Consider the following 18,836-nt stretch of genomic DNA (forward strand, 5'->3'; position numbering starts at 1 on the left):
CTCTTTTTCAATCCTCTTCTGCCCCAAGGTGTTGGTTTCATTAGTTATTCTCTGAAGTTTGTTATGGAAAGTAATTTGGAAAATTAAGAGGAACAAGAGGTAACTTGGTTGCAAGACAATTCAGTGAACATACAAAGATTTATAAACCACTCACTTTGTAGGAAGATACTTTCCCAACTGTATGCTCAACAGACTTAAGCCTACTTCCAAGACACTCTAAAATTATTTCCATGCATTTTTAAGATCCTTATGAAAATTAGTATCTAAATGGAAAATAATGAAAACTTCCTTAAAAGCTGTCTGATGCCCACAGAATAGAGGCCTTCACCAAGACTCAGAACCTTGGGGGCACTGCCTTCACATCAAAAAGTACAGCAGTAACAGGATCATGGTTTAGCTCCCTGCATGTTACATATATTTTAAGACAATTAAAAAAAAATTAAGAATAAAAAAATTGTATGTGGCTATGCATTTTAAAATATTCTTCAGGTCAGTTATTTAATGCTGAACTTGTTAAAAAAACCCAGTGCAATAAAATAACACATTTAAAACAATAAAAAGCTGTGTCCTATTTGCTAAAACATACTAGTAAGAAAGCTGTCTGATTTGTGCAGGTCAGATCAAGGTGCTGACTGCAACATACTGAGGTAAAATCAATCCAGTTCTTCAGGCTGAGAGGATCAGAGTTCCTCATGGAGCTTGAACTTAAATGATCTCAACTATTCTTTGTGACATTATTCATATTCTCTTGCTACTGGCCAAGGCCAAACAAAATTAAAGCAAACCCTAAGCTCCCCCACCCAGTCCTGCTCCAACAGATATTTTTTATTATTTTTTAGGAAGGGGTTGTAGATGGGAAATACTAGACATGTAACCCTGATTTCTTTGCCTTTATAATTAATGCAAATAGAGTTTATTTAAAGTTATGAGCTGCAAATTTGTTATTTGGGAATGGCTTTCCAGCAGTCTGTGGGTGGATGCTGGTCATGAAACGAGGAATTAAGAGCTGTTGGGAGCATCACGCCAAATATGCTTAATAGATGTATCTTCTCTAATAAGAATGATGGACTTACAGTCAAAGGTCAGTCAACTTACCAAAGAGATCCTGATAGTTCTGAAAACTAAACACAGCATGAAACCACTAAAAATATTCAAGGTAAAGTTGTTTCATTGTAATAAAAATATACCTAGAGAATAAAATATTTATTCTTCTATTTCAAAAAATTCAAGGACATAATTCCTTAGGACTTTAATACAAAAATGTGGTCACATCTGAATTTTAAATATAATGATCTTAAAAACAAAGTTTTGCATATGGCAAGAATTTTATCAACCAGACCGAAAACCACCTATCAGACCATATAGAAAAAGTGGTGAGAAAGCTGTAAGGGCAGCAGCATAACATTTTTCAGGATAGCAGAGTATTTATTTACTAAAGTGCACTTCGCTTATCCTGCTCATGGCACCAGAGAACCCTGCTACAAGGACCTTTTTCCCAGCTCTTTGCTTTGCATTCACCATTCCAAATCTCCCACTTTTTCAAGAGTCTCTTTTCTGGCCCTTCCCTGCAGTGACTGAGGCACTAAATGCTCACCTGTAGTTCTACAATCTGCCTGCCTCAGCTCTCATTTAGTGCTATGAATGCTATTGAGGTCAGACTAAATACCTTTAATCACTCAGATCATAGTTGTTTTCTGCTAGTATCACTGAAAAAACAGGCTGGAATGGATTTCTGGGGGCCACACAGTCCAGCCTCCTGCTTGATACAGAGTAAATATTAAAGCTGGATCCAGTTGCTCACGGCCTGGTCCAGTCCATGCTCAAAAACTGCCAAGGACTAAAATTTCACAGCCTCTGTGGGTACCTGTTCTAGTGCCAACTAGAGAGGAAAGATGTCTTCCCTTCATCTGTTGGCTATACTCTTCCTAACACAGTTAAGCCAAAGACAGCATTTACTCCTATCTTCTGGAACAACCTTTAACTTGACATTCTAGAGAATTTTCCTATTGGCTTATAATTCAATGTGAACTCCTCTCAAGAGATCATCCAGTCCTCTTGACTCAAGCACACTTTCTTCAAGGTTGTTCTACACTGAATGTGATCTTTTTTATAATGGGATTCAGGATATGGAAATGAAAACAGATAAAATTGAATGAAGAGCAGCAAAAAGAGATAGAGACAAGTGAATGCTCAGAAACTGACTTACAAGTAATCAAAAAAGGACTTGAAGCAGATTATTTGGTGAAGTAAGAACAAAAAAGGTAGGTTCAACGGTACATCCAAATAACACAAGGGATAAAAGAAGATGAATTTGGGTGATTTAAAAGGATAAACAAAGGTAGCAGGAGTAAGAGTTTTAAGTACCTGGAGGACATTTTCTATTAGGATGCTGGACATTCCTGCCACTCCCACAGGCTGAATCCCACTTGCTGCATGAGGCAGCTAACTACAAAGATTCACTGATCTACCACACAGTGGGAAAGCAGCAATCCTCTAAGGTCTTCCTGTTGGCTTTAGAAAGGATGCATAAGTAACATGGAGATTATATATGACTGCCTTACATGCTCTTAAGAGAATTAATCTGAGTTAGTACAATTTTGGGGAATACAAAATGAGAAACATGAATAGGCACAGAAATTAACTTATTCAGCTACTTATCCTATTTCATAACAGTAACCTTATTTTCTTATGGCCAGAAATCCTTTCATGAATGGCTTCAAGACACAGATTAGAAAAAGGAGTTACTCCCTGAAAGAAATTAGTATCACGCTTTATAAACATCTTCAAAACACTGTCTGTAGGCATTTCTCATTCATCTATACAGCATGTGAATTAGAAGTTCCACAGTTGCATTACATGTTTTGGTCCCTTTGGCCACTTCAACTATCCAGCTTCCTCACTTTATAAACGATGCAAAGGGAAGCACTAAGTATGAAAGTTAATTTCAAAGAAAGACCAACTATGAAAAGGATGGATTTCCATTCATCTCAGCTTAGTGTACTTTAACACAGGCAGATGTAAGCATTCCTGTCCTAATGTCATGATAGAAAAATAATCTATTTATTTTATCCTGGCTGTACTGAATAGATGAGGATAGGAGTCACTGTTTCCACATGCTGTCATGCTGCTGCACACCCTTCCACTTCTGAATGTTCTATTTTTTCCCATCATTCGGAAGAAAATTCTCTTCAGAAGTAAACAGCATGAGTTATTAATGTATGAACTATGAAGATGCCTGCAAAACTTCTCTTTAGATTAAAGCAAGTACAGGCTAAATTTCAAGGCCTTTTTTCACAATGGTTTAGTAAAGAGATGATTTAGACATCTAGCACAGAAATGTGCTAGACTCTCTGTGACAGATAAAGGATCAAAAAAGACTTTTTTGGTGAATATTACCAATTACCGTGTGCTAATAAGCTCTTAAAAAACTCCCCAGGAACAGATGAAGTTTTTATAACTCAGAGGCAAGGATCATCACAGCTATAGCTGACTTTTAAAAAAACTTTTTGATGCATTGACCCCAAGCCCATCTCTTTGGATTCTCCAGCCACACTGGTTATAACACATTTAGTCTGAAACACATGAGATGCATTTAGCATAAAAGATTCAGATCCACTATTTTTAAATGAGGGTGATTTTGTAAAGTTGAATAATGTGCGGGTGAAAATAAAACCTACAATTGCAGTAAGTCTTTAAATTTGTTTATGGATATGACTATGATGACCCTTACCATTAGGAGAATTTTAATCTACAATAATCATAACCCTTTGCAAAGGCTCTCAGATAACCAGTGCTGCCAACTAATGCAAAATTTATGCGCTCAAGCTTCTTATCCATCCAGATTTATATGGAAGCACAGAACAGATAATACAACACATCAACAAAATAGGCAATAAAATGAGATAGTAAAAACCTGTCAACATACATCATCTGATCATGGTATGGTGTTATCTCACAGTCCCTATTAGCTCTTGCAAGTCCCAGACACTTTATCCTGTTTATAATTGCTGATGAGCAGTAATAAGGCTCCCATGCCCCAGCTCCTGTCCATTCCACTTCAGCGCCCACCTATTAGATTATAACTTTTATTTACAGCTTTGCTTGATGTGCTGTTCTATTAGTACAGCTGGAAATGGAGCCAAGGGGAAAAAAAAAAAGTGTATCCCTAATGGGCACTACGATTGCCAGGGCTGGGTGATATTTTATGCTGCTCAAAGGCTGTTCTATCACCACTTTCCTGTGAGTGAGAGAGCTCCAAGAAGGTTGGATTTCTAACATAATGCCCTCCAGAAGTCAAACACTAAATAATACCTTATAGGTCCCTTGGAACACCAATGAAAAACACACCTCAAAATTGTTTAAATGTTATAAACCCTTTCAATAATTTCTGCATGTTTTCTGCTCAGGAGCTTCACGCTTCAGAACTATTTTAAAACATAATTTAATTAGTGGTGTACTAGATCTTTTTGTCTTACTCAACACAAAGATTGATAAAAAAATGATCATACAACAGTAAAGATTTCTTGGTTTTGGGTGACTGAAAATGTGGGTACTTCTTCCACAACCTGTCCTTTCTCTAACTCTTAAGGGGTTGCCCTCTCAATTACATAAGTTCAGCCTCAAAGCGCTGTATAAACACATCAATAAACACAAAACTTCAAAAAAGACCATACACCTGCTTAACTTCTTTGCTCAAGCACTGGAAGAACTATTTGCATCTTCTAGACTCAAATTTAAACTAGAAAAAGCATGGAGCAATGAGACAAGCACTGTAATTTCACACAATATAAACACCACCACACCCATCTAGGACAGATATCCTCACAAAATGTGAGCTATCTGCATATTTAACTATATAGAATATTAAAGATGCCCATCTGCTACTGAGAAAGAAAGTATTTTAAAACTCACTGACTTTATGGCTATAATGTATGAACTGAATATTTAATTTCTGCATTTTGATCTGCCTTTTTCTACTACCCTTCTCTGCCATACAATTAAAAATTAACTGAGCACATTCACACAGTTCTACCATTTTTTTTCAGATTTCTTTCAGCTGCATGAAAATGTTTTAAGACCTAGGTGTTTAGAATTGTGTATTAAATCATCTTTAAGTTGGACAGCAGAAAAAGAAAAGTAACATGCCACTTGCTCCTGCACTTTCATAACACAGACACCCAATATAAATGGGATCTGGGTGCACTTGTGACTAAAGCAAGCCTCAAAGTATCTGGCATCAATCATAACATTACAAAACAAATCAAAATCCATAAGAAGCTACACACTAGGCCACAGACTCCTTTTTTTCTGCAAAATCTTCGGACTCCTGGCTCTCAAAAACCTTTAAAGAATCATCCAAACTAATGACTGCAAGCCTTTGTTCATTCTTTTCATTATAATGCTTGTCCTACGGGCACACTTTGGAACAGAAATACTTTTTACCACAGCAATAATTCTACCGAAGAGGAGGATAAAAAACCCCACTATTTGGTGTCATAATACAATTTTTTATCTGAACAGCTCCTCCAGCATGCAAGATGACAAGAGCAGGAGGTAAAAACTTTTTCTTTCTAAGAGAACTTTTCCCATGTCTTGGCAGATTTATTGTTTTGATCTTTCTTAAATGGTTATAATAATGCTAAAAAATACGAAAGGTTTGTGTCTGCTTTAATATCCTCCTGATGGCAACCTGCATACAAGATAAGTAGGTCAATTTTCTAATTTTCTGTTTTAAATGCTGATATATGGCAGACTTTAGGGAAAAAATATGCTCAAAGGGAAAGAAAAAATTACACAGATGAATTCCACCAAAACATTCTTCCTTCAAAGGTCTTCCAAGTAGAAGAAATATAGAATACTTAGAGAAAAGAGGCTTATACACAATGTGTAGTATTGACAAATATTGCTTGTATCACTTAAATGGTTTTCTAGGAAGGGACACTAAGCTGAAGTGAATGCAGTGCAAAATATTATCCTACCCGGTCTGCTGCTTATGCCTCAAGATGTCACACTATTTCTGGGTAATGTTTTATAGCCAATGTTTTCAATTCCTGTATCTACCTGGAATCCCAAATGCAGACTTTGAAAACACCGTCATTTATTTTAAAAATGAAAGTTTGCTGAAAATTCAAGCTCTCGAGAAAATAACTGCAACTCCTGCTACCAGGTTTATTAGTGTAAGGGACAACAAACAAAATATGCAGATCACTGAGCAAATAATGTAAAAAAACCACTGGGGGAAAATGAAGTAATATAGACTCATTAGGTTTAGTTGACTGTAGATGAAAATTGTGGCATCTAATTAAGAAGATCTCCTTATTTTCTTGCTAAACACACTAAATGATTAACATACAAGCATGCAGGGACCAAACATTACCATAAATCAAAAATAAGAGAACTACTGAGCCAACCATTTAATGGATACTTTTCAAAATGTCTAGTAGCTTCATCTGCTTTATTCTAAGGAGCTTTTGCTGTTGCCACTTGACACTCCGAATAGTAGACTTGCCTTTTTGCTAATCCCAAGTACATTTTAAAAAATATTCAAACATTACTCTCAGTTTTCAGTATTTATAGCATCATAGAAAGCTCTAAATTACCCTGCAATGAAAAGCAGAGTTTAACAATACAACAGTTAATGTATAAAGAAAATACAATTAAATTACACCATAAACAAAGCAGGTTAGTTTGGCAAACATTCCATCCTGTTTAGGTACACCTCCCTGGTGACGCAGAAAAGAAATTCCACAGTCTTCCTATTGTGGAGAAGTTGGATCCAGTACCTTCCAATACCAAACTTAGAAAATTCTTTGGCAAACAATACTCACAGCATTGTCACAAATTATCATGCGTTACTTGAGAGGTCTGCATCTGCATCAAGTGCAAGGTAACATTGCTTCTCTTTAACCTTCCTTTGCTGCGGACCAAGCCAACTTGCATCATCAGACATCCACTACGAGCTAACAGCATGCATATATGCAATAACAATAGTTCAGCTAAATATACAATAGCCTGAAACATTTCTTGAAAGATTGACTTCAGAGGAAATTAACCTCCACCTTCTGAAAGAAGAGCCCTCAATGAAACACAAATGCCCTTACTTTCTGCACATTCTATGCAGTTGAATTTGTACATAAATGTAAATATAGGCAAAAGTTATTTTGGAAACACAGACTGCTAGAACATTACTACACCCTAGATGTCTGTCACTGCCACTCCACAGGTGCTTATGGCTTCCCACAGTGGTGCTGGTAGAAAGGATCATACAAGCACTCCATAATCCATGCAAAACTGAAGTCTGAAAAAGATCTGAGCCAATGCAGGTAACTTGGCTGCCTGCCTGCCTGAGTGCTCACATGATCCTTCATGCAAGATCCAGAGCAGAACCAGCAGCTTCAGCCTGGCAATGATCTACCATGTAATTACAGACACTAGCTCTCTGAAAGATGATCCATCTATATCCTCCATGAAGAAATAAAGTCATTGAAAGAACCCAGAGCAGGTGAGATTTACTCAGCAGTCTATACTGCATCTTTGATGAGGGAAAGTAAAGTCAATATACTTCCATTTTCTACTCAATACTTTGTATTTCCAGAACACTATCACAATCATTAGACTTAAATCAAACCGATTACTCCTGGATGTCTTATGTTTGCAAAGATTAACTGAAAACATAGCATATTCATGGAATTACATTTAACAGGACTTCAAGATGAACTATCTGCCACACAGATCCTTTAATATATACATTTCTAACGGCAAAGCAAGAATACTTCATTGGGCATTCACCACATTATTAACCTTGACTATTAAACTATAACCATAGAGCTACGTACCATGCAAAATCTAATTTTTCAGCCCCCACAAAACACATACCTGAGTCACAAGATCTTTTGGTTGGTGTGGTTAACGAGGCATGAGCTGTACCTGTGCATGGCCCACCTGGAAACAGAGAAAATCATATGCCTCAGAACACCACCAATATTTAACATTGACAACCACATCAAAGTTATACTTAGGAATATAAAATGCTGAGGAGCACTTGTCTTTCGAAAGCACATACAGAAGTAATCTACTGTTCTCAGTGTTTCTTTCCCAGTCAAATCTGAATAGGTCTTGCACTGAAAAACTGGATGAGAAGTTGGGACAAAAAGAAAAATTTATGTTATACTTTATAAATACTTTAAGAGACAGTTTCAGGAAACTACACACTGTAATTGCCCTTTTTCCAATGTTGAGAAAGGTACTGTTTATGTCAGAACAAAACTAGAAATGTATCTAACTAACCCACAAGTAACACAAAGGACGCAGTGATCGCTTCCTCAACGTCAACAGAAGCCGTCATCATTGACTTCAGTGAGATAATGACTTTGCCTCTTATCTTATTCTCATGTTTTCAAAGTGTGGCACAAGCATATGCTAACAAATTCTTTCCATGTTTAAGGCTTGGGGTTTTTTTTGTTGAACTCTGGACTCTTGCCGACTCATCTGGTCTCCGCTTATAGCACATTGCATTCTGGCTTTTTTCTTAACATGCATCATCGTTGAAGAGTTCTCTAGAGATCTTGTTAAAAAAGCAACCAGTTGAGTGTACTCAATGACTTGCAGTAAAAATAAACCCCATATATGAAGCCAAGACAAATTAACAGTAGCAGTACCAGTGGTAATAACACACCATAGCTTTGATAATTGGATATTATAAATTGGATTATACTAAAAAGCCTGAAATCAAGCTAGTTCCAGTAGAGTTTGGCTATCAAAATACCAGTAATCAAGTTTGCTCTGGACTGCTGGTGATATAGTAGTAATATGCTGGCAATAAACCAGAACATAGTATGACAGGATAATCCTTAACGTAACTCTTCATGTCCTGAAAAATACTTTTTTCAGTCTTCGCATATCTGAAAAGCAGCACTATGGCTTGGCCAATGCTTTCTCTTTTTAAATAGTTTCAAGTCTGGTCTGGTAGTAGTAAACTGTCTTGGTTCTCTCTGAGGTGGCCCCCCTTCAACTGTTAACAGCAGGCCTGTTAAGTCAGTCTCAACTTTCAAACACCAAATATATAGCATTTGGTTGCAGTACAGAATTTGGGTAAATAATACATAGAACAGGATGTGGAATATATCAAAAGGGTATAGAAATTCAATTAATTGAGATTAAACCATAGCTGTCTTTCAAGATGCAAAAGCTCTTCTTTAAATAATTTTAATTACATTATCCCAGTTTTCACTGAATAGACATTGGCAGGCACCATCACTGTAGACGATCAAATATTACTAATCCTTGGAATTACTGTAGTGTGTACACTAGTTGATACTTTCAACCTCCAACTAAATAGAAGATTTTTATTTCTCACTCTTTCAAGTCCAGTAACTTGGTATGTATTCTGTGCTTCCCTGTGTTAGTTTTTCTTTTATTTAATCTTTCCTCATTAAGTATTACTTTCATAAAGCTTTGATTCGTATAGGACAGCTCCAGTTTCAACAAAGGATATCTTGGGATCTGCATGTACATACACCAGTGCCTAATAACCAGAAAGGGCTTCAAGTCCTTTGCAGCACTTCCTTCTGCTACTGTTTTTGTTCCACCATTAAAAATGTCATGCATAATTCAGTACCATGAAGTATGAGCTTGACTGTGCAATTCTATGTGGAAATCATTAAGTTGGTAAATCATCTTTTGGTATACGTAATGGCTAATACAGGCATCTTTGTATTATTTGAAACAGGGCCAGCATATTTCTGACAGCTTTGATAAAAATTCTGCACGAAAGAAAAGGGAAGTCAGATCAGCAGAACACTAGTCCTTGGCTATACACAACAGTAGGCTTATTACTTGGCATGATTCAGAAGATATATGCACATTCATTCCCCTCCCCAAAAAAGTGTTCCAAGGGAATTTACATAAAACACTCCAGTGCACAGTGAAAGGCCACATGCGTCTAGCTTCTAATGTCACCCAGAAGGCTGTAGGCTGCTTTTTTTTTCACCACAAACAATATATTAAAATGAAAGAATGAAGATATCTTTCTATTCTATATTCAATTAACAAGCAACAGCTTATGCTCCTATTTTTTTCCAGTGCATGGTTTTTGGCACTTGCAACTCCTCTTCCAAACCAAAGGAGTCACTGCACAGCAATAATGTAATCCCAAGAGAAGATGATTAAAAATGCAAAAATACTAAAAGCTACTGAAGCAATTAGAAGAATTGTAAGAATCACCCAGTTTGCAAATTCAAACACAGAATTAAGGAAGGACAAAACAAGATCCTTTAACTTCAACATTATAATATATTAAAACAAAAGGTCTTGATAACATAGCTGCTATGGTTTAGGCTTCTGATAACCCTAGCTTTCTATAGCTTCCTGTTAATTGTACTACAAATATATAAATTTGGAAAAAAAGGTTCAAACCCAGTTTCTCTGCTACTTCTTATTACTTATTTTTTATATTAGGTATTTTTCTATAATTTACTTATTAAAATCACTTCTATTTCTTATACATATATATTTACAGCTTACTACTTATTTTTTACTTTAGATATACTTCTCTTTATATATAAAATTATTACTCCTATTACTATATTATTACATATTTTTATTCCTACTTATTACTTATTTTTCTATTGCTTCTACTTCTATACATATTCTTTAAAAATACTTATTTTTCTATTACGTTTATTTCTACATATATCATTATATATAACTTATATTTCTATAGATGCTAATGTTTTTATTGTTTACTATGATAGACTATTATAATTTCTGTATGTTTAAATTGATCTTTAGAACGTCTTTCTGCATTGTCCACCTTGATTCCTGAAAGACACTAGTAATTGCCAAGCAGCACCCGTCCTGCAGGACATACCCGGAGTCAGAGTAACTTCTTGTTTCCCCTTCCTGAAGTATTTGTAAAGTGAAGTGACTCCACTCAGAACTTCCTGTGCAGGAAAAAGTGAAATACTTGGGTAACTCCACTCTTTTTGCTATTTGAGGAAATTCTAAATTTGCACCAAGAGTTCATGTGTCAGGTTTACTTGAAGAGCACCTGGAAGCACTTATTGAGGAGGGGATGAGATGCAGAATGGAGTGAAACTAAGCTTGTCAAAGACTACAAAGCCTAAGATTACAATAATATACTGCAATGATTACAGATAATACAAAAACTGTGAGCCAGCTACTGACCAAACATGAATAATAAGTGAAGAAGCCTGAAGTAACACTTGATCAGATTTACACGAGCATGTCAAAATGCTGTTTTGGACTTTCAGTTCCATGACTGTTCCTTCCCAGAAAAAAGACAGCAGCTCCTTTCTTGCAACAGGCTGGAGGATGCTAATAAGCAAAAGCTGAATTTCCTTGGACAGCAGTGTCATAGCCAGGCCAGGAAGAATTTCATGGCTGTTTCCAGTACAGGAGAGAGTCCACCTTTGGTAACCTGTCCAAACCAGTAGTTTAGCTCTGCATTCCCTGAATTGGTACAGACATAATCTAATTAATCTACACAATTGAGTTTGAAAACAGTCATTGATTACTAACACCAACACATAAACAGGAACATACATCTCTAAATTCAGTCTGCACAGGCAGAAGACATTCTCTTTAAGGAAAAAAAAGCAACATAACTTTACAGTGCTTAAGAACTGCTTGTTTGCTGTAGAATGGATAAGGTGCATAAGATAATTTAAGTTATGTCATTACTAAACAGATAGAAGGATTATAACCCAGTCAACCACATACTTCCTGAATTCCAGTTTTACAAATTTGCCATTATTTATATTTGTGACATTTTATCTACATGCAGCTTCTGGAGAAGAAGTGAAACCTGGACTCCTTTGCTGCTGCTGCACTGCTGGTAAATTTAACTACTATAATGAAATAAGTAGAGAGAGGATTCAGATTCCACTTTTTCCCCTGTTATGACCTCACTGTTACCTGCTTTTCCTCAGTTTCCTCATCTGTCAAACAGAAATGACACGTTGCTACAGGTGTAAGCTGAAGTGTAAAAACATGCTTTTGAAACTGGCAGTTAAATTATATTTTGAAAAATAATTTATAGGTAGCTATCATAGCCGTGTAGCTCTGACCCACATTTTTCTTGTGTGACTGTATTTCTGTCTTATCTCCCATGGGGTCCTTTCATTTTAATAAATGAGACCCTAGATACACTGTCTTCTCTGCAGTGTGAAGTGACTGTAAATCAGATGGAAAAACTAACAGTGGTACTATTCCACTGGTCTTTATTGTGTTTCAAAATTATCATTCAAAATTCACATGCCAAATCTTTGCTTAAGATGTTAGAAGAGCCAGAAATGTTCTTTAAATGAAACTGGGACTGCAGATTAGATTGAAATTTACAGAACAAAATGTTTCATTCAAATTTCTAGCTGCCTGTATGTTCTGCACTGGCACCTAACACTGATGGCATTTCTAAAGTGACAACTCAAATAGCCCATAACTCAAACTGGTTTTATATATTTGAAAGCATTCTTGCAAAGTTCCAGAGAAAAAAAGTGTTTGCATCAATAACATATGTATTTTGTGATGAGTATTCAACAAAATGCAGGTTTAATGATAATCCAAATGAAAAGCTGAATTACTGTTATTTTTACATTAAAAACAGTACCTAAATGCTATTTATACATAGCACCTAATGAAAAAAAGGCTAAAACCCCCCCCCAAATCCTTAAGTTGTAAACCACCTTTTACTATTTTCTAACTTAACACCTGGAAAAATAGCTAGTTCTTATTCTGTGGCATAGAAATCCAAAGACAACTGTTATACAGCATATGCACCGGGCTGGTTTTTGATATTAGAGTTGTGTTCCCTCTAGCTCCAATAGAAGAGACACAAAATTGAGTACAAGAAGAAAGACCAAACAACAATCTTCTGAGTTGCTAAAGAAAATTAGAATGATTCATCTTCACCATCATACAGCTGCAGCTTTCTCAGTTATGTTTGGGTACAAGTTTAATTTCAATCTTAAATCATGTGGGTCAGGTAGGCTAGTTTTGTAGCTCAGCATAATTTTAACAGGTACTGCATTGTTTTGGATCAGAGAAAAACAAACAAGGTGCTATCAGAATAAATCAGGTTAGCAACAAAGTGAATTATTTTCTACAACCATTTATGAAAAGCAAGACAAAAACAGGCAGCTAGCTTGGTCTGTTGATACATTTAATACTTTACAGAAGTGGGCATTCATGTAACTTTTAGTCAGAGATGAGCCAGAAAACAAAGTTCCCCACAGCCAGAATTAGAGAAAAAAGGCAGGAAGCACTCAACTGTCTCCTACTGCAATGAACAACTGAATTCTCAAAGCCAGAGCATTTAGAGAAGTACACAACGAATAGCATCCAAGAGAAATTGTCATTTTAAGAAAATCACTGTCCTTACTTAAAAGGCAGAAAACACAATTAAGAATATTACAATCAGGCTTCAAAATAGGAAGTGTTTTCAGAGTGTACATTGGAAAGCTGTCATCTCTGCTGACAATCCCAGCCAGAATACAAAAATGGTTAAGTCATCATAAGTCAGTAGAAACCTTTTGCATAGTGTGAGAAAAAAGGCCATTCAACAAAAAGGAGAGGATGTGGGGTTTTTATCCATTTTTTATAAGGTCATGCTGGAAAAACTTACTTTTTTTTTTTTTTTAACCTTTCTAGTACTATAGCCTATGTGGCTTTTTACACAGTCATGCTTCAACAAGCCATGAAACTCAAGAGTATAAACATCCAGTAAGTGCAGTAGAAAAAAACATCTCTTGTTTTTCTGCTAGAGATCTTTTGCAGAAGCCTAGTGCATTTCTTGTCTCAGATGTACATAAAGAAAGTTCACTAAAATAACTTCAAACTTGGGGGTATGTCAGTGTTTGCAGTACATGCAAATGCCAAACAAAATAAACTATGTTTTAAAGCATTATTCAAACTTGTCTTGCAAGTATAAGTTTTTGAGATAAACTCATGATGCTTTAAACAGAGGGAAGGTTTAGGTTGGATATTAGGAAGCACTTCCTCATGCTGAAGGTGATTAGATACTGGAATGGAGTGCCCAGGGAAGTGGTGGAGCACCGTCCCTGGATGTGTTCAAGAAAAGGCTGGATGTGGCACTTACTGACATGGTTTAGCCAATGTGATGGTGTTAGATCACAGGCTGGACTTGATGATCTTAAAGGTCTTTTCCAGCCTTGGTGATTCTGTTATTATGTGTGTGATTCTGTGAAAGTCAACAGTTCAAATTCTGGAGGGTAACCCAAATTTATAGTCATTCAGTCCTAAAATTCATACTTAGGCAACTAAAATTCAGCACACACAGAGGTAAGGTGTGGTCAGTGATTATGACCTTTCTGGGCTGAAATCCCCAGTATATTTTTTGACATTTAGAGCAGTATCTCAGATCTTTGTGTATTTTCTTACAAAGTCTTCAATGTAGAAATGTAGAGCATCTAACTGTTCTAAAAACATCAGATATTCCTTTTGTCCTTTTTCAGTTGTGATTCTTACAAATTCAAGGAGGTCTGAAAGAGTTAAGGACATAATTAAAATAAAATAATATCAAGCAAAGCTAAGAACTATTGAAATATCAAATCTGATCCAGCTGCCAGAGTTGCTCACATTGCCATTTCACCTGTTACATACCAACAGTCTTAAACCTGCACAGCATCAGCTTTATGTCTGCTCATACAGTGACAGAAAAATAATATGACAGCCCCTAAAAAAATAAGCAAAATTATTCCACATGCAGTGTGACCGTTTCTTTATCAAAACATACAGAGCCTTCCTTAATAAATTAATTTTTTAAGAAGAGTGCTGGTTGCTGGAGAGAGAGAAAAAAAAGCAAGTCATTGTCAAATCCTGATTTTCCTGTCTGTTAAAAATAAACAGCCCTGGCTACCCAATAAGAAAAGGAAATCTGATAACAGCAACTGATTCATATGGTGACTGACACTGAAATAACTACCATTAGGACCTGGGAGGAGGTGAAACACAAAAATGAGAAGAGATGAAAATTATGCAAGAACTTGAACAGAAAAACTTATCTGTACATAAAGCAGCAGCAGAATAAAAGTTAAACTGATTTTACTATCTGTTAAGAAACAGATTATTCAAATCCAATACAATTTAGACTTAGTAAAGCTATACCAATATCAATATGCTCCTTGCCTGTGAAAGTTTATTTAAAAAAAACTGATTTCAACTGATGAGACTTGAAGGGTCTGGACAGAAAAAGGCAACTCAAGAAGCATATGGGGCAGGGTGTGCGTGTGGGGGTGAGGGGTCAGAGGAAGGGTACCATTCTTAATAACATTTGCCCTCCTGCTCCTATACTACAACAGCATTTTTTGTAAATTCATGATAAGTAATACCTCATAAAAACAAAACACGTGAAGGAGGACAAAAACATCCTGAAGCTTGCGTCACTGTTGCTGGACATAAATCTTTAAGGCATTTCTGTTGACTCTAATTGTAAGACCGAGAACTATTTTTCGTGTACTAGGGGAAGAGATACTAATCAGCAAAGCAGCACTGGGGTAGGTGATTGTTCAGAACTGAGGGTGGCAGGAGATACGAAGTCACTGCAACCTGTTGGTGTATGTAAGACATGCAGGAATGCAAATGCAACTCCCACAGAAAATCTAAACAGAAACAAAAAAAGACAGAGTTACTTGCATATTGACAAATCTAATTCCTGCAGAATCCAGTTTGAGGAACTTTTCTCCTGTGTCATTCACTGTGTTAAAACAGGAAATGTCTACATTAAAAAAAAGTACAAAAAACCCCCTCACTTTCTCCAACACAGAATGTGAATCTTACCACATGAGATTGCTATGGTTCTCTTCAGTTGCTGTAACATGAATGGAATTTCTTAATTGCCTAAATGACTTGGTGTAATTCTGGCCAATCTGTTTACCCTATGGACTCAAGTACTATGGCAAATGCCTTGATGTGAGACTCTTCTCAAAAGCTTGAAAGGGAAGAGAGGGGAGAGAAATGCAGCACGAGAATCCTTCCTCAGTCCTCCAATCTTTCCACTCTTTGATAGGGATTACCTTAATGATCCCATACATTGATTGCTGGTGAATGACCACCACTCTATTCAGAACAGCACATAGTTGTACCTCATCACACAGCACTGCAAAATACCAATCTTTGAAGAACAGAGCTGTAATGACAGCAGTGCATGCTTTATAGAACTTGCTGCAAAAATAAATTAATATTGCACAGAAAAATACACCCTCAAATTAAAAAAGACATTTAAAGTTTGGGCATTATTAATTATGGGAAAGAATCTTCTATGCTAGGGCCATCAGAAAAGCTCCATCTATGTATAATTACTTCTGATAAATGATATTAAGCTTCATTAAAGTGATAGTGGGGATGTGAGAAAAGACAGAGAGAGCTCAAGCTGTAAATAAATCTCGCTGCTGTATTCACAAAATCATAAAGACTTCTTTTTACAGGTAATATTTTTAAATGCTCTTCAGGCTGTGCTGCCTAATATCCATCAGCTTCAGTGTATCTTCACAAGCTTACAGCAACTCAGGATAAAGGACACTATTTAAATTTCTTTCCCTCCTTCTACATCCCTGTAATTAACTTCCTGCTGACACCCAAATCCTTCTCAGCCACAGCAGGAACACTTTACTGTAACATATTTTACTCCTAACTGAACACATTTTCAGAAAACTTGACCCAGTAAGCACTGGAGAAGCACCCTGTAACAACAAATAGTAGATCCTGGCTAGTAAGCCAGCAGAGGTGCTGAAGCCCTCTGCCCTAAGGCCCAAATGTGTTGCTGAAGCATAACGTGTTGCAGAATTCTCTAGGAAGGTTGTTCTAAGGCCTTGTATTTACGGCAGACTACAGGTTTCCCCTGAAGAAGCGCTGGACAGAAGGAAGAGATGATGGGTGGTCAGCAGCAGCTGTGTATGTGAAGGAGAGACAAGAGTTACATTGCAAGCTTACTCATGTTACAAGAACTCATATGAGAAAGTTAACATTTGAACCTTGCTGTATTTCTGACAATATTATTATGTACAGAGAGGAAACAATAGTCCAATTGAAAAAATATATTACTTTAGTTAGTCTAAAACTACCACAACCCCAAAATGACACTTTGTACTTTGTCCACCGCCAATTTGCAGAAGCACGAAGAATATATATGCAAAGTCTACACACCTGTAAACAGAATCAATACTTCAGCAATTCAGCAGAACCATTTTATGCATTTAGTTAACACATCTGAAAACAAGGGTATCATATCAAAGATTATTTTAGTCCTAGTGCTTTGTCAGCATTGCTATTTCCAGCAGTTGCTGCAGTTCAAGAACCAGAGCAGCTCTAGAATATTCCCTACTAAAAAATGAGCATGTTTGTCTTGAGATACGTACACCTATTTACAAGCTGAGGTATTCTCAAGGATTCTCTCCATAAAGCGTCTTCCAAAATAAAGCAATAGTTAGAGGAAAATGAAACTGCAAATTAGACGGCTGATCTTAAGTTGTAGAACGTAGATGTTAAAGCTCCATATATTAGACCCAGGATATATAGAGAGGTTTAGAATAACTTAGAAGATTACTTTCTCATTGTGTTTACTAATCTTCAACATCTCACCTTCAGGGAGAATTTTTGCCTTACTGAGTTCAATAAAGAAGAAAGACGGGTCATGAAACAAGAGATGGATTACCTAATGAAACCTACATTTTATGCAAGTAACCTAGTAGCAGTCTAGAAAAACATGCATTACTGGAAGTGCTATGTGCAACAGCACTTATTAAAAAACAAAAGGTTTTTAAGCAAACGTTTGCAAGACATTGGTGTTTACCTTAGAATATATGTATTAATTTACCAGCAAGATGAGAAAGTTTTTTAAAATGTGAGTGCCTCAAAACTGTGATTAAATTGTATACTGTGGTTTGAAGAGCTGTAAAGCTAGTTGAAAAGCTCCTGCAACCTCTTTAAATTTTTCTTCTGTTAAAGCCATCAATGTCTATTTTGTGAATAACTTTTAACCTTTCCCTTTGCCCCAAATGACAGGACATTTACTCTGAAGGGGAGTCCGTAAAATACAAGCCTGAGAAAAAACCAAAATGTTTATGCTTCCTTTGCTGTCACTTAGGACTTGTGCACTTACATTCCTCTTTGCTCGGTGAAGTTACATTCAGTTCTGTCAAAAGTTGCTGGTTGGAGTTAGCGGCCTGCGTGGTTAGAGAGGTATTGCTGTTGTCACTGTTCGTTTCTCCAGAGAACAAATCTGACTGGCTGTTGCTTGTGCTGGGAGTAGAGTCATCATCTGGCTGTTTCTTCTGGAAATCTATCAAAACCAAGATTTCATATGTCATCCCACTTGCTCAATCTAATATCCAATGTCATGCAAAAAACCTGAGCATAACAAAAATGACACCATATCTCATACAACACCAAGTCAGAGTAGCCTTCAAGTTATTATTTCAAATTTAAAGTATCTTTAAAGTTATTTGTTCTTGTATTTGGGTTGTTTGGGGTTGGACTAGACGATCTTCAGAGGACCCTTTCAACCCCTAGCATTCTGTGACTGTGATTCTGGGAAGAACAAAGAATTTCAGAACTACACAAAGTTCTTGTCTCCACAGCTGTTCAAGACCATCCAAAGCTTACCCCTGTGTATATCAGTATACAGCACATAGCTACATTTTAAAAATAGTTCACACAAAGCATGTACAAAAGCATAAAATAGCAAACATCTGAGAGGGGGAAGGACTAAGGCATGTAATACAAGTATAAGAAATTGTTAACACTTCTTTAAACACTTCTCACTGCTGTTTTATAAAACCCCACCTGAAACAGTTTTTACGAAG

At 36.4% G+C, this 18,836-nt stretch overlaps 1 protein-coding gene across 3 annotated transcripts in view; it reads right to left on the minus strand.

Moving 5' to 3' along the window:
- ZFAND3 (zinc finger AN1-type containing 3) overlaps positions 1-18,836 on the minus strand; it is a 134,032-nt gene that overhangs the window by 29,718 nt on the left and 85,478 nt on the right. For 2 of the 3 annotated variants that reach the window (XM_051613715.1, XM_051613716.1), the window contains 2 exons: positions 18,134-18,313; positions 7,876-7,941 (listed from right to left, as the gene is read on the minus strand). In XM_051613715.1, coding sequence (XP_051469675.1) covers positions 7,876-7,941; positions 18,134-18,313 — 246 coding nt within the window. The remainder of the gene's footprint in view (positions 1-7,875; positions 7,942-18,133; positions 18,314-18,836) is intronic. The other variant, XM_051613718.1, reaches the window with a different exon arrangement.

This window comes from Apus apus, chromosome 3 (assembly GCF_020740795.1).
Source record: "Apus apus isolate bApuApu2 chromosome 3, bApuApu2.pri.cur, whole genome shotgun sequence".
NCBI classification, from domain to species: domain Eukaryota; kingdom Metazoa; phylum Chordata; class Aves; order Apodiformes; family Apodidae; genus Apus; species Apus apus.